The sequence below is a fragment of the Penicillium griseofulvum genome (genome assembly GCF_001561935.1).
Source record: "Penicillium griseofulvum strain PG3 chromosome Unknown contig_85, whole genome shotgun sequence".
In the NCBI taxonomy this organism is placed as follows: domain Eukaryota; kingdom Fungi; phylum Ascomycota; class Eurotiomycetes; order Eurotiales; family Aspergillaceae; genus Penicillium; species Penicillium griseofulvum.
Genome location: NW_024467476.1, coordinates 313475 through 340343, shown reverse-complemented (window position 1 = coordinate 340343; position 26869 = coordinate 313475). Strand labels below are relative to the sequence as shown.

General features: G+C 47.9%; 12 protein-coding genes across 12 annotated transcripts; 7 read left to right on the top strand and 5 right to left on the bottom strand.

Moving 5' to 3' along the window:
• Positions 1-377: 377 nt before the first annotated feature.
• Positions 378-1262, top strand: PGRI_033970 (Mg2+ transporter protein, CorA-like/Zinc transport protein ZntB; the record flags this gene model as incomplete). The annotated part of the gene is made up of 1 exon (XM_040791110.1): positions 378-1262. One exon carries the CDS (start codon positions 378-380, stop codon positions 1260-1262), a length of 885 nt encoding a protein of 294 aa, XP_040644166.1.
• Positions 1263-1650: 388 nt separating this feature from the next.
• On the bottom strand, positions 1651-4489 carry PGRI_033960 (Tetratricopeptide-like helical; the record flags this gene model as incomplete). The annotated part of the gene is made up of 6 exons (XM_040791109.1): positions 1651-2627; positions 2909-3032; positions 3151-3399; positions 3760-4141; positions 4194-4344; positions 4411-4489. The coding sequence occupies 6 exons, from the start codon at positions 4487-4489 to the stop codon at positions 1651-1653; spliced, it is 1962 nt and encodes a 653-aa protein (XP_040644165.1).
• Positions 4490-5056: 567 nt separating this feature from the next.
• Positions 5057-6142, top strand: PGRI_033950 (5'-methylthioadenosine/S-adenosylhomocysteine nucleosidase family protein; the record flags this gene model as incomplete). Its single annotated transcript, XM_040791108.1, has 1 exon — positions 5057-6142. One exon carries the CDS (start codon positions 5057-5059, stop codon positions 6140-6142), a length of 1086 nt encoding a protein of 361 aa, XP_040644164.1.
• A 954-nt stretch (positions 6143-7096) lies between these two features.
• On the top strand, positions 7097-7693 carry PGRI_033940 (GNAT family N-acetyltransferase; the record flags this gene model as incomplete). The annotated part of the gene is made up of 1 exon (XM_040791107.1): positions 7097-7693. One exon carries the CDS (start codon positions 7097-7099, stop codon positions 7691-7693), a length of 597 nt encoding a protein of 198 aa, XP_040644163.1.
• Positions 7694-8376: 683 nt separating this feature from the next.
• Positions 8377-8778, top strand: PGRI_033930 (uncharacterized protein; the record flags this gene model as incomplete). The annotated part of the gene is made up of 1 exon (XM_040791106.1): positions 8377-8778. The coding sequence occupies one exon, from the start codon at positions 8377-8379 to the stop codon at positions 8776-8778; it is 402 nt and encodes a 133-aa protein (XP_040644162.1).
• An 854-nt stretch (positions 8779-9632) lies between these two features.
• Positions 9633-10238, bottom strand: PGRI_033920 (uncharacterized protein; the record flags this gene model as incomplete). The annotated part of the gene is made up of 1 exon (XM_040791105.1): positions 9633-10238. One exon carries the CDS (start codon positions 10236-10238, stop codon positions 9633-9635), a length of 606 nt encoding a protein of 201 aa, XP_040644161.1.
• A 526-nt stretch (positions 10239-10764) lies between these two features.
• On the bottom strand, positions 10765-11367 carry PGRI_033910 (uncharacterized protein; the record flags this gene model as incomplete). The annotated part of the gene is made up of 1 exon (XM_040791104.1): positions 10765-11367. One exon carries the CDS (start codon positions 11365-11367, stop codon positions 10765-10767), a length of 603 nt encoding a protein of 200 aa, XP_040644160.1.
• A 2139-nt stretch (positions 11368-13506) lies between these two features.
• On the top strand, positions 13507-16079 carry PGRI_033900 (putative MFS sugar transporter; the record flags this gene model as incomplete). Its single annotated transcript, XM_040791103.1, has 3 exons — positions 13507-14361; positions 14415-14997; positions 15478-16079. The coding sequence occupies 3 exons, from the start codon at positions 13507-13509 to the stop codon at positions 16077-16079; spliced, it is 2040 nt and encodes a 679-aa protein (XP_040644159.1).
• A 598-nt stretch (positions 16080-16677) lies between these two features.
• PGRI_033890 (uncharacterized protein) lies at positions 16678-18632 on the bottom strand (the record flags this gene model as incomplete). The annotated part of the gene is made up of 7 exons (XM_040791102.1): positions 16678-16686; positions 16742-16804; positions 16858-16885; positions 16941-17017; positions 17187-17206; positions 17279-18376; positions 18431-18632. 7 exons carry the CDS (start codon positions 18630-18632, stop codon positions 16678-16680), a joined length of 1497 nt encoding a protein of 498 aa, XP_040644158.1.
• Positions 18633-19809: 1177 nt separating this feature from the next.
• Positions 19810-20258, top strand: PGRI_033880 (uncharacterized protein; the record flags this gene model as incomplete). Its single annotated transcript, XM_040791101.1, has 2 exons — positions 19810-20031; positions 20100-20258. The coding sequence occupies 2 exons, from the start codon at positions 19810-19812 to the stop codon at positions 20256-20258; spliced, it is 381 nt and encodes a 126-aa protein (XP_040644157.1).
• A 407-nt stretch (positions 20259-20665) lies between these two features.
• On the bottom strand, positions 20666-24349 carry PGRI_033870 (uncharacterized protein; the record flags this gene model as incomplete). The annotated part of the gene is made up of 4 exons (XM_040791100.1): positions 20666-20940; positions 21004-23767; positions 23825-24133; positions 24203-24349. The coding sequence occupies 4 exons, from the start codon at positions 24347-24349 to the stop codon at positions 20666-20668; spliced, it is 3495 nt and encodes a 1164-aa protein (XP_040644156.1).
• A 393-nt stretch (positions 24350-24742) lies between these two features.
• PGRI_033860 (High mobility group, superfamily) lies at positions 24743-25787 on the top strand (the record flags this gene model as incomplete). The annotated part of the gene is made up of 3 exons (XM_040791099.1): positions 24743-25249; positions 25310-25612; positions 25671-25787. The coding sequence occupies 3 exons, from the start codon at positions 24743-24745 to the stop codon at positions 25785-25787; spliced, it is 927 nt and encodes a 308-aa protein (XP_040644155.1).
• Positions 25788-26869: the final 1082 nt, after the last annotated feature.

Genomic DNA, 26869 nt, shown 5'->3' with positions numbered 1-26869 from the left:
GTGTGTGCTGAAGACCTCCTGAACGCAAATCACGATGGAAAATCCTCTGCCATCTCTCATGATGCTCGAATATGCGTTTTGTTAGTTAAGTGTTTCCATATGTTCCTCTATCACCGCTAACGCCAACAGATTCGCAAGCGCAAACAAGAGTAGTAAATGCCAACGATGCCGTCACGCATTAATTCAAAAATTTCAGATGCCCGAAAAATGGTGGTCTAATTCCTACAAAACATCTAACGGGTATTTTGGTTGTGAAACAACCCGCCGAGAAAAAGTTGTCACAGGCTTCAGTAAGTAACCAGACCAGCCCAGACCGAAAGGTATTAACTGATATAGATACATGGGCATATTTCGAAACAAAACACACCCGAGGTTATATGGATTACGAGTGGATCAAATTAAACATCTTCACCCGATGGGATTGTTCCACTAAACAGACATTCCTGCTCATTTTCGACGCGACAGAGTCCATTCAGAACTCAATCACCCAGTCGCTATCGAAGCCAGTCCTTTTTCAGGCTCATTTGAAGGTTCCGTTCTGGCCATATACCCACGTATTCGGAATCCTAGCCGATCTCCAAGAGTCCGCCATTTGGTCAGTCCGGGACCAAGTGAGAGCAATTGAAAAGGAGACAGACCCATACATAAGGCAACGACCAGATTACAGGAAACTGCACGACTTTGCCCGCCACGCTATACACGTTAATGAGACTTTGGATGTCTCGATACAGAATATTGAAACTATCATGAAACAGTACGACCTTTACAAGATATCAGAAGTATCAAAACCGCATGATATATATGTCGGCGCAGACGAAAACATCCGCAATGAACTGGACTTCTTCCGAAGCTACATCACAAATCAGCGTCACCGCTCAGCCTCTAACGAGAAACGACTTCAGAACGAGATCCAGCTAGCCTACAATACTGTCTCCCAGGCCGATGCGAAAACCTCTGTGGAGATTAGCCAAAGTTCTATGAAGATTAGCCATGCCGCGCAGATTGACAGTTCTGCCATGAAGACTATTGCGTTTGTCACGCTGGCTTTTCTCCCTCCCACATTTATCTCGTCTATTTTCAGCATGTCATTCTTTCAGTGCGGTGAAAAGACCGGCTGGGCCATGTCAAACAAGTTTTGGCTTTATTGGGTATTCGCCGTTCCAATAACCATTGCTACGGTGTTGATTTGGAAGTACTGGATTAGATTCTCCAGCAGTTTACATAACCTCAGTCCATTGGAGGTCCCTATCAAAGATGTGTAAATCCTTTTTCGGATAACCAGAATGGCTGCACTACCCTAGTCTGCTCTATACCACGACAAGCAAGGAAATATTCTCATTGATACCGGGTGATCGGAGAATTGATTATACGCGTTAGTATTACTTAGTCCCTTTACCTACTTGTCCTACTTCTCCCTTATTCATATATATTGAAGAGGGGAACGCTCAAGGATGTCTACGCTCGGGTACACGGGTCAATTCAGCAGCCGTAATTCCACTCTGTAGGTACCAGGGTATGTTTAGGATTCTTAGACTTCATAAACCAAATGAACCTAGACAAATATTGTATAGCGAGGCGAACTCAACATGAGGCAAATATGTTAAGGATAACTGGATTATACCGTGATAGCAAGATGCGCAGTCGTTGTGATCACCTGGTGTGACCCCGTTTGTCAGGACTGCCAGCAGATAGCTTCTCTTCCTCTCTCTCCTTCGCTTCCTCGAATGAATCAATCATCTTGATATCTTCTGCATCTCCATCAGCAGTTTCCCATTCCAGCAGCAGGTTGCCATTGGATATCGTGTTAGGATGAGTGGGGCCTATAATTTGTCGCTGCTTGATCACGCAGGCTCGAAGCAAGCTGATTGCTTTCGCATGCTGACCGGTAGATTTCCAGGTGAAAGCTAGGTTGGCCATACTTGTCAGCGTGTCGGGATGATCCACGCCAAACTTCGTCTTATGGGTCTCCATGACCTGTACCTCGAGCTGCTCCGCCTCTTCCCATCGGCCTTGGTCGCTATACGTCACTGCCAGGTTGCCCATGCTAATAAGCGTAGAGGGATGGTCTACGCCGAGCTTCGCCATACTGGTACCCATGACCTGCACCCTAAGTTGTTCCGCATCTTCCCATCGGCCCTGGTGACTATATATCGCCGCTCGGTTGGCCATACTAGTAAGCGTGTCGGGATGATCCATACCAAGCTTCGTCTTACGGGTCTCCATGACCTGTATCTCGAGCTGCTCCGCCTCTTCCCATCGGCCTTGGTCGCTATACGTCGCCGCTAGGTTAGCCATACTAGTAAGCGTATCGGGATGATCCACGCCAAGCTTCGTCTTACGGGTCTCCATGACCTGTATCTCGAGCTGCTCCGCCTTTTCCCATCGGCCCTGGTAGCTATACGTCACCGCCAGGTTGCCTATGCTAATAAGCGTAGAGGGATGGTCTACGCCGAGCTTCGCCATACTGGTACCTATGACCTGCACCCTAAGTTGTTCCGCATCTTCCCATCGGCCCTGGTGACTATACGTCGACGCTAGGATGGCCATACTAGTGAGCGTGTCGGGATGGTCCACGCTAAAGTTCGTCTTGCGGGTTTCTATAACCTGCACCTCGAGCTGCTCCGCCTCTTCCTATCGGCCTTGGTTGATATACGTCACCGCCAGGTTGCCCATGCTAGTGAGCGTATCGGGATGGTCTACGCTAAGCTTCGTTTTGCGGGTCTCTATGACCTGCACCCCGAGTTGCTCCGCCTCGTCCTATCGCCCCTCTATTCGGTATGCTTCTGCTAATATTGCAGTGCTATGAAGGGTATCATTATCCTCGGCACTATTAATCTCTATTCTTTCTTTCCTTGATATAGCTGCCATATCCTCGGCAACCGAAATACTGCTATATTCTATTGCATACCACGCCCCTCTGTAGAGTAGCGCAGCCCAACTTCGGAGCGAGTCTTGCGATTTCGGTCGATGTAATACGGCTGACCTGACATGCGGAAATAGGGACCGGTATCTCTCCTAATTTTTATACTCGCCTATCGGGAATTCAGCATTTAGATTGCTAATAAATCGTTCCTTCCTTTCCGCGTCTTGGCTATGGGTTTTCAACCACGTCCATAAAGTAAGCTGCACTAGCCGATGTATCGTAAACACTGTGCTATCTTTACAGGTAGTAATGAAGGAATAGTCTCTGAGAGTCGTAATGTCGTTCTCAAAACCATCTTCTAGGTCGTCTTCAGACGAACTGTCTGTATCCTCTTCACTCGAGCTATCTGGTATTTCTTCCCCTAGAGAACCTAAACTTTCATGGTTCTTCTCCTTTTCCTGCACCCGTAGAAGATCTGCTGGAATACCCTGGCGGTCGAAAAAGCTCATGAGAGACAGTAAATCAGCCGCAGACTGCTTTGTTCGTCGGATATGGTCAAACGATATTTGCCATGTCAATAAGATAGAGTTCTTTGCTTCCTAGTCTCGGCCCGTGTGATATCCCTCGTGATGAAGAAGTTTAATAGCTTGACGATCACTGTGCCGAAGCTTCTCTAGGTATTGCAATACTGAGCAACGGGGTGAACGGTGGGCGATATAGCTAGCCGCTTGCACAATCGCGAGTGGTATACACTCAAGCTCCTCCACTAGCTGAACTAAGTCCGCTCTCTCTCTACTAGAATCTAACTTCTTCTGCATCAGAGCTAGCCCTTCGTCTATTATCATCGGTTGCACATCGATTAGATGTTTTAAGTCGCTGGCGATTTCTAATCCTACCCCTCTATTCCGGCTTGTGATGATGGTAGAGCCATTAGAACTTGCGAGAATGTACTTGAGCGGTGGCTGTGTCGAGTGATGGCTCTGGAAATTTGCTTTATCATCCGTACAGGTGGCAAACGGTTTGCGAAGAAGCTCGTCATCATCCAAATTATCAAGCACAAGAATCCATTCTCCGATCTTTCCATCTTGCAACCAGTTCCCGAAGAGTTGGAAGATATTAGTGTTGCGGCCGCTACGCCCGGGAATCTTGGCGCGTTCAGCAATATTGCGAAGACTTTCCTCGCAGCGGGCCGCATTACTCGCATGAACCCAGAAAACCCAGGTGTGAGGCGATCGCTGTCGCAATTGATGGCAGTATTCGGCGGCAAGCCGGGTTTTCCTACAGTATAGTTAGCCTTGAACTCATTCCCTTTACATCTCGGATGCCTTACCCCACACCACCGAGACCAACGAGAACTATTCTGGACCCCGGGACCGACGATTGCCCCTGAATCCGATTAAGAAGGTCATCACGACTCACAAAGTCTGGGTCGTGTGGAACTGGTACAGTGGATATAGGGTCAGGGCGCAATTCCTGTGGCTCTAGCAGAAGATGACGCTGTCAATAAATCTAACATAGACCCATCGCCAATACTGTAGCGGACCTACCCGCACCAAGATTTATCACCCCATTGTTGATGCCCACCTGAGAACCTGAGTTCCTTTCGCCAAAATTTATAGTATTCATGATCAACACACGATGTACACAGCTGATGCCTAGTAGAACATGAAAGGGGGTTGTTTTATAAGATGCCCCTCCTCAGCCTCACTATCAGGTGATTTCATTAAGCGCTAAACCCTAGACAACTTGAGCAATTACTCAGTCTGCTACGGAGTACTTTTGCTCCCTTGATTTATCGAATCTAGAGAGTGGGGCCTTATAGGTACTTACCTGTTCCTGCTCGAATCAACGGTTCAGCAGCGTACGTCTCGATCCCAACTACCGCGCTATTTGAACAAAATGTCCACGTGTCCCTCTCTCAGCCAGTCCATATCGGGTTGTTACCTCCCTATCCCGTCCACAATCCTGACCTGGACTATTTATACACCAGTCTTATGCGGTTCGATATTACGTGTTGTATTAATGCACAGATAAGGCAAAGGTGAGGCTGAGTAGCGTCTAACCCCCTCTTTTCTCTCCTTTTGGCCCCTCAAATAGATATATCGCTTCCGTAAACCCACTTATTATCCATCTCAATGCTAACAGACTTTTTGCTCCATTATCCATTTCACTAGTCCCACGTGTGCCTTCGTGATGTCTAATCCGGAAGACTACACCGTTGGTTGGATTTGCGCCATCACCACTGAGTACGTTGCCGCTCAGGCGTTCCTCGACGAAAGGCATGACGGCCCAGCGTATTTGCCACCCCACAGCAAGACAGACTACACGTTAGGAAGTGTTGGGAAGCACAATGTCGTTATTGCAGTCCTGCCTATGGGAGAGTATGGCACAAGCTCGGCGGCTCGGGTGGCAGAAGACATGATGCATAGCTTTCCGAATATCCGCATCGGTCTCATGGTCGGCATCGGTGGCGGCGCACCAAGCCAGAAGCATGATATTCGTCTTGGAGATGTTGTGGTCAGCATTCCTCGAAATGGCCAGGGCGGTGTCCTTCAGTACGATTTTGGCAAGACGATCCAGGGCCAAGCCTTCCAGGCTACGGGAGTTTTAGATCAGCCACCTACCGTCCTACGTGCAGTAGTAAATGGACTAGAAGCTCGATACGAGATCGAGGGAAACCAACTCGATAACACAGTCCACAAGATCCTCCAGAAGAAGAAACGACTACAAAAGAAGTATCAGCGCCCGGATCTAGCTAGTGATCGGCTATATCAAAGTCAAGTTGTTCATCCGGACGGTGAATCAACTTGCGATTTGTGTTATCGTGAGGATCTATCCTGCCTAGTTCCGCGATCTCCTCGCACCGAGGATGACGATAATCCGGCCATTCATTACGGCCTCATTGCCTCCGCCAACCAACTCATGAAGGACGCTTTGATTCGAGATAGATTGGCTGCAGAAAAAGACGTTTTGTGCTTTGAAATGGAGGCAGCTGGATTGATGAACAACTTTCCTTGTCTAGTGATCCGTGGTATCTGCGATTATGCTGACTCGCATAAGAACAAAGCCTGGCAGGGATATGCGGCCATGGTTGCAGCTGCGTATGCCAAAGACCTTTTGTATCGAATTGCTCCCCAGCAGGTAGAGCAGGAGGCAAGAATTGTTAATGTTTTGAAGGAAGGAGATCACTATACAAAAATAACTTTCGGGAGTTATAACTCCGGCTTTCAGGTTGGCGTGAACGAGAGCCCTATTACCGTGACATTCGGGGCAAAATGATTGGCTGATTGACATGTACATATTCGTGCAGCTTATAGTACCTACTTTCGAGTACGGCTTGGTCGCGTAAACATATAATCTGTGTTTGAGATCAACTTGCAGTGTCGGATGGTTCTCAAACGCGCTCAGAGGATTTCATTACAGAGGCAAAATCTGGTTGATAACAACTTATCGGTAAGCAGTTCATTTTACTCTCATTAATACCATCATAACAGATATAAGTCTGGCTGATTACATGTGAGTCTCCCGACGCAAGGTATGACGGCCGACTAACTTTCATCAAGATGACTTAAGAAATTAATGATGCCGCCGTCGTTGTGATATCCATTATATCAAAATATTGTATCAGGAAACAGGATCAACAACAGGGACTGTGGTTATCTATACCGTTGTACTAATATTGGGTATATTTGGCATTATTGGTATCCTTGGAAGGGCATCATGTCAAATTTGTTCTCGCTGCAACGGCGATATATATCAACGCAACAATAGTAATGGTGCAATGAATGTTCCGGCGCCAAGTTGGTTTGGGGGCTATTCCATGTTCCCGGTGTATTGGGCGCGGTGATCAATACATATGCGGTTATTCACATTGTCATCATTATATTCTTTAGGTTCTGGCCTTCGCATAGGTCTCCTACTGTCACAACTATGAACTGGAGCGTTGTTGGGACGTTGGAACTGTCATCCTGGCTGTGATATATACTATATGCTGGGGGCTAGGAAGGTTTATACTGGGCCTATAGTAGAGATTACCAAATGATAGTGAGGAAATGTCATTTCGAATCAGCCCCTGTCTATCTCAATAGAACGCCACACCTAAATAGGAAAGGCCATTTTGGCGGTAGCGTCAGTAGCTGTGAGTCATTGGAAATTCTTTGCTATCTCATGAAACTAGATATCAGAGAAAAAGGAACCAAATTCCTGAACTAGTACAATAATCCAAATCCAACCATGCCAGACTTCACCTTCCCCCCAGACTTCAAAATCTCCACCCCACGTCTCCAAATCACCCCATTCGACCCCACCGATCCATCCCACAGCGGCTTCCTAGTCAAACTCTGGAATACAGACGATTTCATCAATTCCTGCGGGAAAACCGGAATCACCACACTAGAAAAGGCATCTTCATTCCTCCAAGGCCGAGTTTCAGCACACTACGCCTACCATGGTTACGGCATGTACCTAGTCTCGCGACACACAGATGATGGCTTGAAGCCGATTGGTACTGTATCGCTTATGAGGGGGATTCCGCCAGATTCGGGTTATCTTGCCCCGGATATCGGGTTTGCTGTGTTACCCGAAGAAGGGCGGAAGGGGTATGCGACCGAGGCGGCAAAGGGACTTTTGGAATATGCGAGTAAAGATCTTGGGATAGATGCTGTGTTTGGATTCTGTTCACCGACGAATCTGCGGAGTCGGGGTGTTTTGGAGAAGCTTGGGATGGTGTTTAGGGGGGTCAGGCCTTTGAAGGCTTTTGGTGGGGAGGATAGTGCTGTTTATGTTTTGCCGGGGATGAGTGAGGATTTGAGTGTTTATGATCTTGACTAGATCGAGGGAATTATATTATATGGGAAACTGATGCTTTATTGTTTTAGAGTAACTTCGTATTTCATATTGGATACCCGGCAAGTGTTTACTACCTCCTATGTATAGTAAATACATATATCAAACCTTAGAAGACACATTCAACAGCATCAAGAGGTAAGTGTGTCTTGCACGTCTAGACAGACGGGATCGACATTCCCAAGGTTGGCTTTAGTGTTTAAGGAATGTGGACACTCCCCTGGTGGACAGGATCGACGGGTTTCAGATTCACGCGAGGTCGATCATGCACATCTCCAACGATCTACAAAAGCTTTAATCTTATTATATTTAGCTCTTTCGCAATTGACTGAGATCATCGCGGATCCGATTGCTTATCCCCCACAACCCAGTATTGTTCTGGACTATATATTTACCCAGTGTCCCCTTACAGCCCCAATACCCATCCACCCTCGTCGAGGAATGGCAAAAGCCGACCTCAGACATTCTTGTGAAAGGCTTCAACACTGCTAAGTAGCGACATACACAATCCTCGGTATTAGAGCTGCAGTTTCTCAGATATAAATACACGCAGATCAACCGTGTTTCGATCTTCATTCCCAAACCAACGAGAACCTCGCGATCACAAAATCAGCAAAAGTCACAAATCATCTATACTTCATTCAAATCTGTTCAAGTCCATCTTCAAAATGCGCTACTCCATAATCAACACCCTCCTCCTTCTAGCTATCTCCCCTGTGTCTGTCCTCGCACTTCCCATTGACCCAAACGACCTGGCTGGTCAGTGGGACCCTAGCGGACTGTACCGAAAGGGCCAGTGGCAGCATGGTGTTTTCGTTGCCAACAATGGCGATACCAAACATAGCCAGCTTGAGAAGGATGGACAATGGGTCGACAACAACAACAACAACGGCCAATACGACCCAAGCCAAAATGGCTGGACTGATGCCAACGGCCAGTGGCATACGAACAACCAGAGCGGCTGGACAGATTCCAATGGCGAATTCCACGCCAATAACCAGAACGAGCAGAACAATCAGAATGGCTGGACTGATTCCAATGGCCAGTGGCACGGTACTTCCAGCTCCTAGAACTGGGATGAGAGCTATGATAGCTACAAGAATTGCGGCTTCTACAAGAACTATCCCGTACTTAGAACAACTGGCTGGCTGGAGTAAATTGATACTTCCTGCTACAGAAAAATGGGATAGAGCTCAAATTTATGAGCTAAGAGGGTTTTAATGATTGTCATGGGATTTTTTTTGGTCTTGTGTTTGGAGGACATTAAATGGCACTGAAGACATTGTTTGTATGAGAACACGAACTGTATACGCTCATTAATGAATTTTTATTGATGGATTGAGGGACATCACAACAAAAAAAAAAACTGTATCTGCCACCAACCACATACTATCAAAACACTCTTCTTTAATTTTCTTCTGGGTAGGCCTCCTCATCACATATATGTTTCCTACTTACCTATCCAATAGGAATGAGAACTTTTCGTGGTCACCAGCAGGTAGAAACTAGTTTTTTGTGTACCAAGAAAAGCGAAATCCTCCGACTTGAGCGATCGGGGTTTTAGCGTTCCAGTCTCCTGGCTTCATAATGGTAGCTGGTGACCAGATCATCAGGGTGCTGGTAAATCAGCGCTGCCAACTCAGGCTAGTTGATGATTTGGGTATTCAAGACCTTTCGCCAGTCGGGGTGATGGCGAGATATACCAAGACGATTTCGAAGCTCGTCCTTCAGGGCATCCAATCGAATGTGCCTGCCTAAAGAATCCGGCTATGGTGACAGCTGAGGAAGCAGGTCGGCTGGTGTATGCCCCGTGGCGCAAGATAAAGGCTGTGCCTGTGAGGTGAGGAGGTAGGCTGTCTGACGAAGCATTGGTCAGCTAGTGTGCTGACCGAAACACCAAGGATGTATGTAGCCTTTGACCTTGCTAGCGTAGCGAAGAGATGGCAAGTAAGTTCGAGCCGAGTAAGTGGTACTGAGTCTTGTGTGCCGAAATGTACTGTCTGACGGCCTGGATCTCCGATATCCTCCTGGTGTCATAGGAACCTGTTGCGAGCCTAGCGCTCATGTCTTCCCCCTCTCGAACAACTTTCAGGATTGTGTTGAATAGACTGTCCGCTTTACTGTGTAAATTGCCAGAATCCTGGAGCCTTTGCTGAAGCCTTTCATCTAACTGAAGATATAACCAGTTTGCGACAGCGCGAGACCATTGCACCCATCTATTGTAGTTGTGTTGGCCTCTTACTGGTCGGACAACACTGCTGTTGATCAAGTTTTCCAGGCGGAGTTGTGCCAGTGCAGATTTCACTTGGAGAATCCACTGGTCAAGGTTCTTGGAGTTGTGCTTCAGCCGACGCGGCACGTTTGTGATTATGACTTGGGTCAACTTTGGCAGGTTAGACCCTTGTGTATCTGGTATGCGACCTATGTCGAGGTCGTCTACTTTGATATCAACCTTATGCTCTTTCATATCGGGATCTTTGGTTAGCTCTTGTTGGTCGGTGTCGCCGGCCGGCATATTGTCTGCCACCATCGCTATTGGATGGCTGATGAGGGGGCTTGTGATTGGCTAAATTGGGCTCCACAGGGCTGAGGGTCTGGTAGTACGGGGTTGTGGTTGGTTACACCGGTCCCACGGTGGGGCTTGGATGTAGGAGAGGATAGATGTGAGGCTGATAGATAGGTAGGTATGTAACCCCTAGGAATGGTAGAAACCGATAAAAAGAAAGAATGCATGTGCTAAAGAGGTTGATGAGAGAGATGAGAGATGAGAGAGAAGAGAAGTGAGAGAAGAGAGATGAGAACTGAATGACAATTAATAAAGCGAAGATCTTTATAATCCTCCTTTTAGGTTGATTATTCCATGTGAGGTCAATGCCTGAAGTATACAAACTACTAGTACTGTTACGGCTTCGGAGACATGATTATGACGCAGGCGGAACAACATAAAATGGAAGTGTTATCTTTATCTCTCCAGTCATAACCGATCAAGTATTCTAGTTCAATCCAATTTCAAAGATTAGTAGAGGTCACAAACAAATGAAATACAATAGCACTATCTAAAGAAAGTCCATTTCAATATCATCAGTCATCTGCTCAAGGTGTCCGGCAACCATCAGATCCATCGACGGATCGGATCTAAGTTCAAATGCCAGTCGGTCCAAACTATATTCCATACTAATACATACCTGTTCTAGTTGCGGATCTCCAAATCGGGAAGAGAGCCACTCCGGAGTTGCATTACGGACATATACACTGTCCGGGGTCTGGTCCACCATCTCAAAAGCGGCCTCTTTGATTCGCTCTGCCTGGTGAGAAAGTGACATTAGCTCTTTTCGAACGCCATGGATACGATTTACTCCTTGATTTTCTGGATCTTGTCTCAGGATCTGAGCTTGGGTCTCTAGACGGGCCTTGAAACTCAGGCACTCCTCTTTGTAGATTTCTTCCCAGGTGTCAAGTTCGATTAAGTCAGAAGAGGACATTTCGGTTTGTTGAGCACTAGATGGAGGGGTAGTCAGGTTCTCGAGTGGAATGGATTGCGAGGGCTTACCACGTCTTTGGGCTTGGCTGGGAGGAAAGGAGGATTGATCAGTGTTGAACCAGAAGTCAAGGGTAATGAAGAAAATTCGCAACATCCGATAAATGGCGGATTGAAGCATTTGGATGATATGGACGTCGACTCAAATGTCTGTTTGTTGGGTACTCGAGATGGGAGGATTGGTGGTATTTATGCTATGATAGTCGGCGGTTGCTCGGTTTCATTCAAAGAAAAAATTACAAAGGCTATTGTTGACATCTGTGAAAGGATGTATTGCTAATATCGTCGTGTGAATAATAGAGACCCACCATGACAAGGCGACGCCGGCTTTGTTGTTTAATACAAAGAATAGGTCTTAATTCTAACTTAGAAATGGTGTAAGGTCGAACTTCAGTACTCCGGGACAGGAAGGACAAATGACTACTTGCCTAAGTGGACTATCTTAAGATGTGCAATCAAGAACGATAAAGTAGAAATATATACGAGTATGAAGGGAGGCATAGAATACAATGTGAGAATTTTACTAGACAGTGACATCATGGCAAGGTATCATTATAGGCTTAGAATATATCATCAGCACCGCTCATGTCAACTTGCAAATCTGGGGACATGGAAATCCCGATATCCATTTCAAGGGGCGCAAGAAAGCTTCCGATAGAAAGATTGTACAAATAAAAATGGGCTGGCAACATTCAAAACAAGAATTTAGTACCTGATTATAGAAGGAGGCTTCTGCCTATCCGGGGACTAACTTGTAAAGCAATATCGAAAGGAAACCCCATAACTTAGGCGGGCAGAGCCCCGGCCCTTTAGTGAAGCGCGCCAGCCTGGAAGGTTGCGCGGCCTCCGTCTCGTCAGCGACCAGTCCCACGCCATTATCCGGCATGCTTCCAATGCATTGTAGCTTCATGGTCCTGTATCTCCTGCCAATTTGCGATTCCGAACTTAATATCCCGGTCCATATCAGAGACAGCGTGGCCAGGCATAGTTGTTACGGTTGTGATGGGTGGGGTATCGGCGAAAGGAAGAGTATCGTGCGGATTTCCAGACAAATTGGTTTCAACATCTGCACGTGTATGCGCATCTGGAAGACGTCGCCGGTTGATACATCTCCTCACAACTAGACGTATAACATAACATATAAGTACGAAGGCTGCTGCAATGCCTACCCCGGCGAGTGTGGACAAAAAGGCCCATGCGCACTGTTCATCGCTAGAAGCCATATTGGATTCGAGTTTAGGCTAAACCTGAAAACTCACAAGCAGAATGATAACAATAAGAAGCAAACGTAAGAATCTGAAGGTTCCGTTGAAGAAGCATAAATATAGTCGGGTACGTGACTATTACGTAGTTGCTGAAGAGGGACAACCACCGGTCTTTTGAGGTCCATTTAACATAAGAAAACAGAAATAGTATTCATATACAGATATATGTTTATGGAGGAAGATTAGAGATCTATAGGAGGATGCTAGGCTATCTATTCTAAACACTGGTCAGCCGGTCAGAAACAACCAACACACCAACACAGGCCGTAGTACAATGCTACCGCACAGATGATAGAGAACGATATATACCAAAGAAAGATTAACATAACGCAATTATGAAACAGAGAGGCAGAAGATATGAGTGTGATAATGCTACTTATACTTGCTCGGATACGCCCAAATCACCCGGCCCGGCTTGGCAGCCGGGTTAGGGCTTTGTCAACATATCATCAGTCAATTTTACAAGCCCCATAAAAATGACTGGCCAAACCCCGGAAGCCCCATAAAAAAACTCAGAAACGAGGGGGAAACCGCCTGCCTCCCCCGAGTTCGTACACGGGGAGACGGCCCACAAATCCTTTGGCACTTGTTCCTCTCACACGTCGATTCGGGCCGTGAAGAGCCCAGACGGTAATTTCGCCGGAGGACCCTTCTCCGAAGTCAAGTCAGTTGACACAATTTTTTATGTATGTCATTCAATATAAACTAGAGTCTCCCTTGCAAGTTGAAGACGGATTCACCTTACATAGAAATAAGCAATGAATGTAGTTGAGTATAAATAGTTCCAAGGGAGGGTACATTGCATATGATATAGTGAATATCTATTTGTAGACAATAATGTCTGCCCTACGTGGGTCTGGTCAGGAAACAAAATCTCTAGAGGGGTAAGAGTTTTCTCTTCGTCTTATTTTGCAAATACTTTCACACATTCAACATCCGAGCTTTGCTTTGAATAATATCTTCGACTTATCGACCAAACCCCCAAAGCCGAAGTAATGGGGTTGATTCCCTTCCAGTTCAAAAACCCGCCGAAATATGTACTCGCATGCATTCTATGCTCGGCAAATGGAATCCTCTTCGGAATGGATACGGGTATTATCGGCCCCGTCACTGATATGAAAGACTTCAAGACCTCATTTGGTAGTCAAAACTCCACAATCCACGGTCTCATCGTCTCCTGCATCTTGATTCCGGCAGCACTCTCATCTTTCTTCGCTGGCTATGTTGCCGATCGGCTTGGTCGGCCGAAGGGCATCTGCATTGGCGTTTTTATCTTCGGCGCGGGCGCCGCAATAGAAGCAGGAGCTGTGGCTCTATCGATGTTCATTGTTGGTCGGATTATTGAAGGCCTCGGAGAAGGGCTTTTCCTTGGAAATCTCGTCGTCCTGATTTGTGAAACCTCGCCAACAAACACTAGAGGCGCTCTGACAACTGGACCTCAACTGGCTACTACTCTTGGTTTGGTCATGGGGTACTTTATCAGTTATGGTACCTCCGGCCTTCACTCGTCGCTCTCATGGCGAATGCCGTTTATTCTTCTTTCTGCCTTCTCCATGATCCTGTGTGGACTTTCACTTCTTTATTTACCTGAGTCGCCTCAGTGGCTAGGGCTTAATGGTCGCTATGAAATGGCTGAAGAAGCGTGGGACAAATTGGGTGTTAGTCGCGCAGAGCGAGAAAAGGTTGTGCTGCAAGTGCAGGCACAGGAAGTTGACTCTGATGAGGAGGTCAAAGAGGGAACGATGGATAAGCTTCTTGCTATTTTCTCCAAAGATGTGTTGGGCCGGACCATCCTTGCAGTCTTTTTGATGGGCATGCAGCAGATGAGTGGCATTGATGGCGTCCTTTATGTATGGTCAAGTCTCCTCGATATAACTGACAGCCACTGACTTCAACTCGATAGTATGCTCCACAGTTGTTTCAAAAAGCGGGTCTTGCCTCGTCAGAAGCAAGCTTTCTGGCATCTGGCGTGTCAGCGCTTGTGATTTTCGCTGTCACCATTCCAGGCCTGATTTATGCCGATAAATGGGGCCGCCGAGCTAGCATTATCTATGGCGGGCTCGTAATGGGAGTCCTGATGTTTTTGATGGGCAGTCTATATGCTGGAAATGCTGTCCATAAGGCTACTGGCGCTGGTCGCTGGGTCGTCATTGTCTGCATTTACCTATTTTCTGCTCTTTACTCTGTCACCTGGGGTATCTCCGTCAAAGTCTATGCCGCCGAGATTCAGCCACAGCGGACAAGAGCGTCGGCTACCACATTGGCTCATTCAAGCAACTGGGTGTGCAACTTCTTGGTGGCTTTGACAACGCCTGTTCTCCTTGCGAAGAGTAGCTTCGGCGCATACTTTTTGTTCGGTGGATGTTGTGTTATCACTGTGGTTGTTGGCGTCATCTTCATGCATGAAACGAAAGGTCGGACATTTGGGGAGATTGACGATGCCTTCAAGGGGAAGTCACCAGGATCAAAGAGCAAGTTTCGCCGGGGTATGAGCAAAGCTTGAATACTCATGAATTATGAATATATTTTGGGAAGAGATATAGACGGCCATAGAGCCAGGAATTATTTGGATAGAGATTTTATATTTGAGATGATAGAAATAGATCAAAGGCGCTTGGAATCTAAATAATTAGTACAATCATACTGTGATATGAGATCTCGGCCGGATTCTTATCCCTAGAATGCACTCAAGGTATCCACGCAGAAAGCAAAAGGATCTTCAAGAATTATGAAAGGTATGGGAGCCATCCACCTCAACAGGACTGGACCTCGGGAGGGCTGAAGAAAAACATTACATAACGAATTCCTTATCACCACGTGATACGATAAACCGATGGCGACGTCATCACCAAGCATCGGCCTGCTATGAGAGTTCAGCTGTGTTCTTGAAAATTATTCCCAAATTATTATTTCTTTTACTTCCATCCCAATTATCAAAATGTCAGCCATACAATGTATTCGTCCAGGCCATGGCTCCCCACTCCTCCGCCTCGGAGGTCTCCAATCGCACCACATCAACCGACTCTCCATACAGCGACTGCAACCAGTCTCTCGCTCTTTGCACAACCTTCCATCCTCTAGCAAAGCACGATCTAGCCCAATTCCAGTCTACTCGTCATTTTCTGTTCAATCACTACACCCCAAACCGACAGTCCGAACCTACACCGACCGAAAAGGATCCACCGGCAAAGCCGAAGCCGATCTCCTAGTTGAGGAACTACAAGAGCTGTACGAAGTCGCCAAAGACGAGTTTGAAATTGCCACAGAGAGCACAGACTCATCTACCATCTACGCTGCTTCGGACCGAGAGTCTGCCCGCGATGCCCTCAACCAGCTGTCTACTGTTTACGCGCTCTACACTGCTCGTCCTGGGGAAGTTGAGAATGAGACGGATGAGTCGTTGGAGGCGGTAGAGGAGGCCGGGGAGAGTGCTATTGTCGAGACGCAGTATAATCCGGCGGAGGTGCCACAGGGTGTTAAGGATGAGGTGCGTCGGCGGGTTGGACATCGGATTCGGGAGTTGAAGAATGCTGTTGAGGCACTCGAGCAGAGGGCTACGGAGGATTAAGTGTTTTTGTATGGGTATTAGAATTTAGATATTACTGAGGTGCGATTATGTGGCTTGCATATGTGGGTGCGGCAATTGTAGATTTTAGGGTAGATCTGCTACGTTGTATGTTGTGGTCTATACCAGGAAAGAAATAAGCATTATGCATCTTGAATCCGAAGGCTCTATTATTCTCAATTGTAAATATCGTCTGGCAGGCGAGTTCGTGAAAGGGAATGATAATATAATAAAATAAACTAGAAAATAGAAAATAGATCATCCGGGTCAATCAGAGAGATCGGCACAGGATCTAATACAGTATCTCAATTATTCCATGCAAAATCCTGGCGGCATGAAGGCCAGGTGGTATCAAGTTTTTTGGGTTCTCGAAATCCGCAAAACGCCAGGCATAAAGTGTTTCCTAACCATCCATAGTACGTCCAGCGGTAAATAGCGCCGTAATCTGTTGGGTCGTAAGACATGACAATCGCATACAATAAAGTGTTGAACGGTTTAGTTCGTTAAACCAAAGTGAAGGGGGTCATAGTGAAGTGGTTGGTGCTCGGTGAGGAGATTGACAAGCAGGATTCTTGTTTATGCGTCGTTCTCTGATGCCGTTTCAATTGGTCTAAGGAATTGATGTTAGCATGTGATTAAAACAAGGCTCAGATAATAGAACTTACCAGGACGTGTGAAGCTCTTACTGCACCCTGGGAAAAGGCATTTATGTCTTCGCTCCCCGTGCGCTAGATGGAGTCAGTAAAAGAAGTTGGATGTTTAAATGGAAGGAGTATCATACTAAGTCTGTGACTAGACATATTCGAAGACTGGTTTGATGTTAGAAAACAACTGGGGATCTAGGACAGAGACAGAGAAACTCACGTCGCCCGTGGTGAAGCTGCATCCTGGCCAGGTGCATTTGAAAGGCTTTTCGCCAGTGTGGGTTCGCGAATGTGTTTCTAAGACGGTTAGCGTTGGATTCGACAAGGAGTTTGAGTACAACATACTCAATTCACTACTATCTGTGAATGATTTATTGCAATGTTTGCATGTGTATGGTTTATCACCACGATGACTGCGCTCGTGTCGGTCTAATGTCGCCTGCCTTGCAAACGCCTTGCCACACACCGAGCACGAAAAATTCTTATCTGTAAAGACGCATTCGTGTTAGTACATTGGTCATACCATCAACAGGTGGAATGGTGATGGGTATGACGTACAATTACTGTGTGTAAGGAAATGGCCTTGAAGCTTGGACTTCTGGGAGAAGGGCTCATCTGGACGATGACATCCTTCCCAGCAGCAGTAGTACCCATTGCCCTTGGCACCATTTACGGTATTCATATGACTGGCAACGAGATGCTCTTGAAGAGCACCACAATCGGCAAATGTAGCACCGCAAGCAGCCTTGATTCCATGAACATCCGTTACCCACTTGCAGATATGCAGCTTACTGTCAGCGGGAGAAAAGTCCGGTGTGGTAAGGACGGACGAGGCATCACCCTCAAGCGGTGGCGGGGTCTCCCCTGGGCTGGAAATGAGATGGGAGCTGATGCTTGAGCGAGACTGTCGTGAATAAGGGGAATATGGGTGGGAATGAGCATGTGTGTGGGGTCGGCAGCGGTGATGGTTGCGGTGAGGTCCTTTGCGCATGGTTTGCAGGTTGAAATCATTAGGGTTTTTGAAATGGCTATGGACATGATGATGTCCAGGGTGGAAGCAATTGAATGCCTCTGATGTGCCGATTTTGGGTTTATCGAAGGCATTGAGACCGTCCTGGGGCTGAGGTACGTGTTGATCTTGGCATATCGAGAAGTCGGAACACATACCAAGCATGTGGAAAACATCCGCTGGGTTGACCTCGGTCTGTGTGGGTAGGGGAGGCGCCACAAACATCCCTTGCCAATCTTTCTGGAAATCATGGCACTCGAAGTGGTTGGATACCTCTTGCTCACAGTGGGTGGCATGGGTTTGATATGAGGATAGGAAGTTTTGCTGTTGATACGGGTCGACAAGACCAGGGAGAGGACACGGCATGGCTTTTGTTGGATGACCACCGGAATGATTTCCCATTGCAGTGGAAGGGAAAATCCCTGTATCTAGCGATAGCGGAGCGTTGAGTCCAAACAGACCGTCAAAGCCGCAGTCTTGAGTCACGGTACCGTCACAGCAGTGATCTTCGAAGCACAGACTGTCGATATTTTCACAGTGGTTGTCCTCGCAGTGATCCTCTTCGCAGTTGGTAGTACAATGATCCTCGCCGCAGTGGGTATCGTCGCAGTTATCATCAGCGCAGTTGTCATTCTCGCAGTGAGTAACTGAGCATACAGTGGAAGTATCACAACCCATAAATCCGCCACACACTGACCCACAGTCTAGCGCGCAGTCATCTACATCACAGCAGGCCTCATCGACTTCACAATGAGGCAGCGGTGTCGGGGTCTCATGACTTGAACAGTCCCAATGATGTTGAAGAACATTATCCGTGGAATCTACCCCCTCCTTGCCATCAATGTGGAAAGCTTCCCAGTTGCATTCAAGGCAGAAATCGCCTTGTTGAGTTTGGGACGCCATGGTGCACGGTTCACTTCAGGTGATAGAGAGACGATATTGGGGTCGAAATCCAACCGGGTTATCCAGGAACAGTGTCGTCACAACAGCGTGTACAACGAACGATATGGGAAAATGCGGTCGAGGAACCAAGCAGTGTGCGACCGCAAGTAGAACAGCGAATGCCGGCCAGGTACGATACCCTACTGCAAATACCACGTAACCACGAGGCAAAGCGCCACACAATGCGTGCGCCGTTCCTAAGAGGAAGATCAGGTTGTACTGCCGAATGATATCCTCTCACTGTGTGTCTCACAATCGGGTCATGCGCATGGACTGGTCTGGTTGACAATAGGGCAATCGGCGAATCGACCGAGATCGGCACAGAAAGCAAAAAAAAAAGGAGGACCTTGGAGTCGCAGATGCAAGATCAAATTGAAAGTATTTTAAGAGGGTCAGAGGGCATAACTCGATGTCGACTGGGACCCCTCAGTGCTGCCGTGAGGACCTTCGGGACGCAGGAGAGGATGGGGACCTTGGGGGTTAGGCGTCATGATTTTCGAGCGAATCGTATAGCGTGCTTTGGTGATCAATTCCGGGAAATTTTGTGATATGTGGGATATAAGATCAAAACTGCAGGAAATATAGAGCTGAGATCAATAGAAACTGGGAAATGTTCCCCAGCATTCCGATGAAGAATTCCTTTCCCCCCGCGGAGATAATTTCCTCCCAAATGGAGATTCTGACTAAGCTTTATTCTGCCCCTCTCGCCCGACAGCCATATCCGGAAGTATGTCTACAGGTTGTACCCGGTGTGTAGGAAAAAGTTGAATCAGTTGATATATTCCAATGAAGTCACTCATATTACCTTCGTCTATGTTCATGTACCCAATTGGATCGCCTGACTTACTAAAATGAGTGGCGGAGCCCAGTCACCGCCTTTGCCCCGGATCTACTATCAGCTTATCGCGATGCTCCAACATCCACTTGCGATGACCCACGAACAACGACGTACTTGATTCATAGCCAGCATAGCGGTTAAAGGACTACCTCACAGAAGCTTACTTGTTTGAATTGGCTTCCTCAAAAATCCACTTGGGAGCGTAGCCGACGCTTCAATCAGCCATCCTCCCCTATTCTGCGCCACATAAGACTAACCGCAACAAACCGTCCGATCCCTACGGCTCACTGCGCATTCACAATGGGCAACGTCTGCTCCCGTGCTTCCAATGAGACAGACCCCTTCAGTCAGCCAGGCCGTGTCGTCGGCACAAGTTCAGGGACGAGTGCCGCACCCCGCGCCCCACTTCCGGCCAAGACAAACTGGAAGGCTACACCCGGTCGTACTTTGGGTGAGAGCAATACGAATGGTAGTACTGCGGGAGCAGACGAGGCACGTGCAAATGCTGCAATTGCTGCGCAGGTATGACATCTCCTTTCCTCCAATATATGTTATGTAGGGCTGCGCTTGCTAACTTAAGGGTCTGACAGAAACGCGCTGAAAGCGCCTCTGCCAATAAAGGGAAATTGGGCTCAAAGCTAGCTGCACAGAAGGCACAGACTCATGCGCAGACATTGGATCAAGTCAGTCGCACAGAGAGAGCTGCACGAGATGTAGATGGGGCCGAGGCTGCAAGGAGATGGGAATAGGCGTCCGTCCTCATGCGGCATTCCGACTGAGTCATGACTACTATTATATCCTGGTGACCTTTTTGTTAGCGTTCTGTTTGCAGGCTTCTTATTTTTATGTAGCATGTGTTTGGCCTTCTGATTATATCTTTTTTTTTGGCTCGTTTGTCGGCGGAATTGTGGAATTAAGCATCTCTTTGATGTGTATTTTATGATGTAATGATGCTAGCCTCGCCAGTTGTCCTAGTCAGCCGATGGTACTCCAATTCCGCTATTGGATGAGAATATTCATCAAGGACTCTTTAGCTGTAGCTTCTACAAGAATGAACACAAAAGGATATCGTACAATTCGTTGTTATTGAAGATATCGTACAGTTCGTTGTTATTGAGCCCCTATTTCAGGGCATAGTCTCAATCTAAAGCTTGACCTAAAGAACATTGTAGCGGCCACCCACTGGAGCACGCGCCTCACCCTCCGATGCCGCCAGTGTTGCGTCCTTGAGCAGGCGTCGAAGTTCATGGATAGCAGTAGTAACAGAAATCTCGGTCTCGCCCTCCACCAGAATGTAAAGCTTGGGAAGCTCCCCAGGACCGGGTTCTTTCCCAGCAGCGTAGAAATTACCCTTAGTTGTGATAGAGGTACCGGAAGCCTCCAAGATCTTCGCCACGTTCGTGCGATTTGTAACAGCCCATCGCGCTTTCTCTGTTTCATGACAAAAATTGTAAGTAATGTGTCTTCAAATGGGAGGGGATTGGGTTGAATTACGTGGAAAGTCATTGATCTCCAGCGTTGCATGGAAGGCGCCAGCATCAGGTCCACGATTGTCAATAGGTACACCCGATCTCATCACACCTGCACGACTCAAACGTGCGTTGATCTCCGCAACTGCAGAGCCCACCCTATCCAAAGGGTTATTTGAGGCATTCGCCGGTGCTCTCTCTGTACGATGCACGACAATTTTGCCATCAAGATCAACACCTTTCGGCACACCCGCCGAAGAAACTGCACCTGTCGGCGACGCAACAGTCGGGTCTGTAGCGGAGCGAACGGCTGAAAGAGCTTTGTTGAATCGGTCGTCTGACTCCTGCTCGGTCTCAAGCTTCTCATCTTCGTCATCATCATCGCCAGTTTTGTAAGCTTTCCTTTCACGGAGACGTGCGGTTTCACGCTCCATATTAAGACGATCCAGACCTTTACCTCCGAATCCATGGCGCGAGGAATACTTCTCCTTGCCCAACTTGACCTTTTCATTGAACCCATCAACCAGCTTCTGAAGAGGCGCCGGAACTTCCTGTCCACTTTGCTTGAGAGCTTTTGCAATATCCAACGCATACCGGTCCTGTTCTTCGGTGACGAACGTGACGGCTGTTCCGGTATTACCAGCTCGTCCAGTACGGCCGGCACGATGGACATAATCCTCCAAGTGATTAGGTGCATCATAGTTGACAACAAGCTTCAGCTGCTTGACGTCTAACCCACGAGCAGCAACCGATGTTGCCACCAGAATAGGGAAGATACCTGCCTTGAATTCTTGAATGGTGCTGTCACGATCAATCTGATCCTTTCCGCCGTGAATCGACATGCATGGATAACCCTTGTACATTAGATTCTTGAGTAGGTCATCTGCGGCCTCTTGACGGTCCACGAAAATCAATGTGCGAAAATCCTCATTCGCATCGTCTTCGTACAAATTTCCCAGAAGCTCCAACAGGCGGACGAACTTCTGGTCGTTATTACGGACCTCAACAATTTGCGTGATTTCGGGGGCCACAACACTCTTGCCACCCACAGTGATCTCCACTGGGTGATTCAAAGTTTTCCGGGCCAATGCTTCCATACTCCTGGGAAAGGTGGCTGAAAAAAGGACAGTCTGCCTGTCTGGGCGGACACTCTCCATGATTTTGACGACTTGTGGACCAAAGCCCATATCGAACATACGGTCCCCTTCGTCTAGGACGACATACGTGACACGACGAAGATTTAGAACCCGCCCTTGGTTTGCGGCCAGCAGATCAATGAGACGACCAGCAGTACAGACAATGATTTCTGCACCTCGCTTCAACTCGGCAATCTGGTCTTTGATGGGGGCTCCGCCATACGCACAGACAGCACGAAGTTTCAGGGCCTTCAAGAAAGGCTTGCAGTCTTTATGGATTTGGGTTGCCAGTTCACGGGTAGGAGACAAGATCATAGCGATGGGGCCGTCCATACTAGCCAAGGGCCGCTGGTCTTTGATATGGCGGAACATCGGCACTAAGAAAGCACCGGTCTTTCCTGAGCCAGTTTTTGCCACACCGATGACATCGCGACCGGACATGATCGTGGGAATTGCTTGCGCCTGAATGGATGTAAGCTTTTCCCACCCAAGCTTGTGGACCACATCCAGTGTCTGCACCCCAAGACCACATTGCGACCACTTTTGAACGGGTGTAGGGACGTTCTTGCCCCGGACTTTGATGCCATCCAGTTCGAGTCGCAAATTTGCTACTTCTTCTTCGGTCATGCCTGCAAGGTTGGAAGGCTCAGTGTAAAATTCCTTGCGGAATGGCTCATAGTCGATCTTTGTATGGTCGATATCGGGGATCTCCCGCTTCTTCTTTTTAAGTGCTGCGATAGCGAGGACATCTTCGGCCTTCTCGTCGCCGACTGCAGTCACATCGACGTCCTCTTCATCTCCAAACATCGCCTCGGGTTGCTGCCGTGTCTTATTCTTAGCAAACGTGGCCCCAATTTTCTTTTCGGGCGGGGGCGACTGTTGGAGTTGAGCCATGTACGCATCCAGGGGATCGACTTCTTCAGCATCGTCAACATCCATTGGGTTAGAATCAGCCTGCGCAGTTGTCGACTGGTCCATATGGATGTCATCAGGTTCATTCTGGAGTCGTGAGTCTCGGCGTTCGGCTGCGGCATGCGCCGCAGCTGCCGCATGTTCGTCTGTGTCGTCTGCTTGCATGTCTACATCGTCGTCTTGGCCGGCATCCTCCACCTGTGCACTCGTATCGAGAGGAAGTGTCGGCAGTCTTGCCAGCTTCTTGCGGGTGGATTCCTCATCCGCGTCCCCGAAGCCTAGGGTTGTAGCAAATGGTTTCTCGGTTTCAGAAACTTGTTTGGCACCCAAGCCAAACCCGCTGACATTACCTTTAGGCTTCAATGGGCCAGACAGCGTGGCCGGCGCGACAGGTGGTATGATAGATTTTGCTGCAGACGGACCTTTGGCAGATGCTGGGACAGCGACATCCGTACCAAGCACAGCGGGAGCAGCAGCTGTGGTCGTGGTTGATGACTTGACTATCGCCTTTGGATCAAACTTCAACTTTCCGGGGAATGAGGTGGGAGCAGCCGGAGACACAACAGATTTACGGTCAATCGCTTCGAGGATCTTCTTAGGATCAACTGCTGCCTGCTCTTTTTGCTTTTTCTCGCGTTCCGCGGCTTGTTTTTCTTTCCAAGCTGCAAGCTTTGCAAGTCTCTCGGCTTTCTTTTCCTCGTCGGTTTGGACAGTGGGGGCAGGGGTGGATGCCTTTGATGGCTGCGGGGTACGATTAGTATCAAGGGTTCTGCAAGATGCAAGGTGCGGGGAGCGTACCTCTCGGGTTATAGACCTGGACCGTAGGCTCGGGGCACGATCACGGCTATCATCCCGTCTAGACTTGGGCTTCAAGTCAGCAGAATCATCAAACCGCCTGCGATCCCAATTGCGGGAGTCATCTCGCCTGGGGCGGTAATCTCTATCACGACTTCTGCGACGGACATCATGGTCATCATCTCGTCGCCGTTCTCTGGATCGGTCTCTTCGAACTGGCCGATAGGTGTCTTCATCGCGGCGGTTTACGGGGACGTCACGTCGTCTGTAAGTGTCTCTTTCGCGAGGGCGGTCACGCCCACGGTACCGTCTCTAGATATCACAAGGATGGTCAGGGATTGGAAGGTAGAATGTAAATTTGTAGTGCGCCATCACACGTACCTCTGGGCTGCGGGATCTGCGGCGATAATTGCGACCATCATCCCGCCGAGTTCTGTCATAGCGCTCATCCTCTCTGAGAGGCCGTCGCGATGAAGAGTATGTGCTGCCTACAGGTGATGGTGAGCGAGTATCCGCGTGGCGAGCCATTGTTGCAGGCCGATTAGTGAGTGTTACTGGAACGAAGCACCCGGGACACGGAGTGAAAGGAGAGAGGAGGAAGGAGAAATCGAAACGGGAAGGAGGTTTTGAGACCACAATTCAGGCCTCAGGCCGCAGATAAAAAAAAGATCGTGTGAGTGTTGTCTATCGCATCGTCATTTGCGCAAACGGTCCCAAAGAGGAAAGAAGATTATGTAATTACATGTGATTGAGCTAAGCCCGATGCGGATAGGTACACCGCAGCAAGCGCGACCCCTGCTCCGCTTGCGTCAACAGCTCCTCTATCAATTCTCAGCTTTTGAAGATTCAATTCCTGATTTGTTTTATCTTTGCTTATATTATTTTACTCGCTCCAGCTCAATTATCTTCGATAATCACTTCATGTCTTGGCAGTCGGCAGCCCGAGGAGGCTTGCTCCGTACCCTACAATGCAGTGCTCTCCCTCGCCGTACTGGCGTGATCGGCCTGCAGAACCAGCTCAATCGCGTTTGTCTAGCAGCCAAATCTGGTCTCGCGCGTCCGCAAATCCAACCTATTTCTTCCATCCAATCCCTATTTCAATCGAATTCGTTCGCGACTGCTTCTACCCCTCTCAAGGCGAGCAAGACTCCCAAGGCGAAGAGCCCCAAAAAGGCAGACAGCGAAACGAAGAAAAAGAGACCTCTTACCGAAAAACAACAAGAATCTCAGAGGCTCAAGAAACTCAGCAATCGTATCAAAGAGCTCAAGGCGACTGCTCTGATCCACCCACCTAAGAGGCTGCCCTCTGCTGCGTACACTCTTGCTATTTGCGAGAAGATGCGCGAGATCAAGGGTGAATACAATCATCCAGAATTATTTCTGGTCGCTGCAGAGCGTGCCAAATCCATCAGCGGAGATGAGTTGGAAGTATGTCCCCTTGGGCATCTCCGTATACGTTAATATTGGCATACTAATCCCCGTGTTCAGAGACTCCGAGCCCAGGCCAAAGCGAACATAGCTGCGAACTCTGCAGCCTATGATGCGTGGGTCAAGTCGCATACACCTCTCCAGATCAAGGAGGCAAACACTGCCCGCCAAACCCTTTCGCATCTTGTCAAAAAGAACTACTCTCCCATTAAAGATGACCGCCTGCCCGCAAAATCTAGATCCGCTTATGTTTTATTCGTGGCGGACCGTTTGAATAGTGGTATGTACCAGGGAATGCACGGAAGGGATAGCTTCAAAGCCATTGGCGAGGAATGGAAAGCACTACCTCAGTCGGAGAAAGATGTAAGGACCCTTGGCAGAAAGGATAATGCTGGATTACGGGTGCTAACTATAACCTTAGCACTATCACAAATTGCAGGTCGAAGATCGCGAACGATATGAGAGAGAGCACCAGCAGGTGTACGGTCAACCCGCACCACCCAGAACTCGCGTGGACGAATTGGAAGCCGCCACTTGATCCTGAGCCTGAGATTGAACTTGCATTGAAATGGTGTTGACCGAGTTGAGTTTCTTTGCAGAAGGCGGTTATCTCAGGCTGGACTTCTTAGCTTGTTTCTCATATGTCGTTTTCAATTCCCCATATGGCTGATTCCCGTTTCCTTACTGTATTGTAGTTTGCGCTATCAAACTGGTTATCTATACTAATTGTTTATGTTTGGTCGAGTTGTAGCAGCGCCGCATAGGAGACTGTAATAAATCAATGGAGAGTTTACCACCGGCAACCCAATTCAATATCGCTTATGCCAATATCTCACGATTTCTATTAAACCAATGAGAGCAACACAAATCAAGATGACCGTGTTCCTTTAACTGTATAGTTCCTACACCCGTACCGACCGGTTACTACTCTGTGTTGCACTATTTTCCTCGGGACTGAAAATGCCCACATACATCCATAAGTACTATGTATTCGTCCATCGGGACTCCCTTCTACGTCCAGCTATTTTTATACATATGGGGTGAGACACACCGGCCGCTCAGGCTGACTTCTTCTTTCATCTCTCGTTTGGCAGCTCCCAGAATAGTTTAGTTGGATGCTCAAAACAACCCCATGTGTTTCTTTTTGTCATTACCTTTCTCATCGTTACCTAGCAGAGCTTGTAAAAAAAGAAGAATATAGAAAGTAGGCCACTAAGGGATATAGTAGGAAGTATGATAAGATTACAAGTAGAAAGTAGAAAGTAGCAAATACACAAAATACAATGGATAGCTATGAAGGTAGAATTTCCCACCCTCCCGGTATCCCATCAGCCGCAACAATTTCCATATCCGTGGACTCGGCGCGTTTCAAATAGGACAGTACCTAAGGTTGTTAAACCGCCAGTGAGAGATTCATACGGGCCAGTGCCCGACAGGTTACTCTCCGCAAGCTATCTTTCTCAAGGTACACTGTATCATTCGGAGGTTGGATGCGTCCTGATTCTGGTGAGAGGTAAGGACCGAATACTTCTTGGCGAGTCAACATAAGTCTCTGAGCTGTGGTTCCAGGAGGTGCAGGAAAGATATCCTAAATGATATTAATATATAAACTAATAAAAT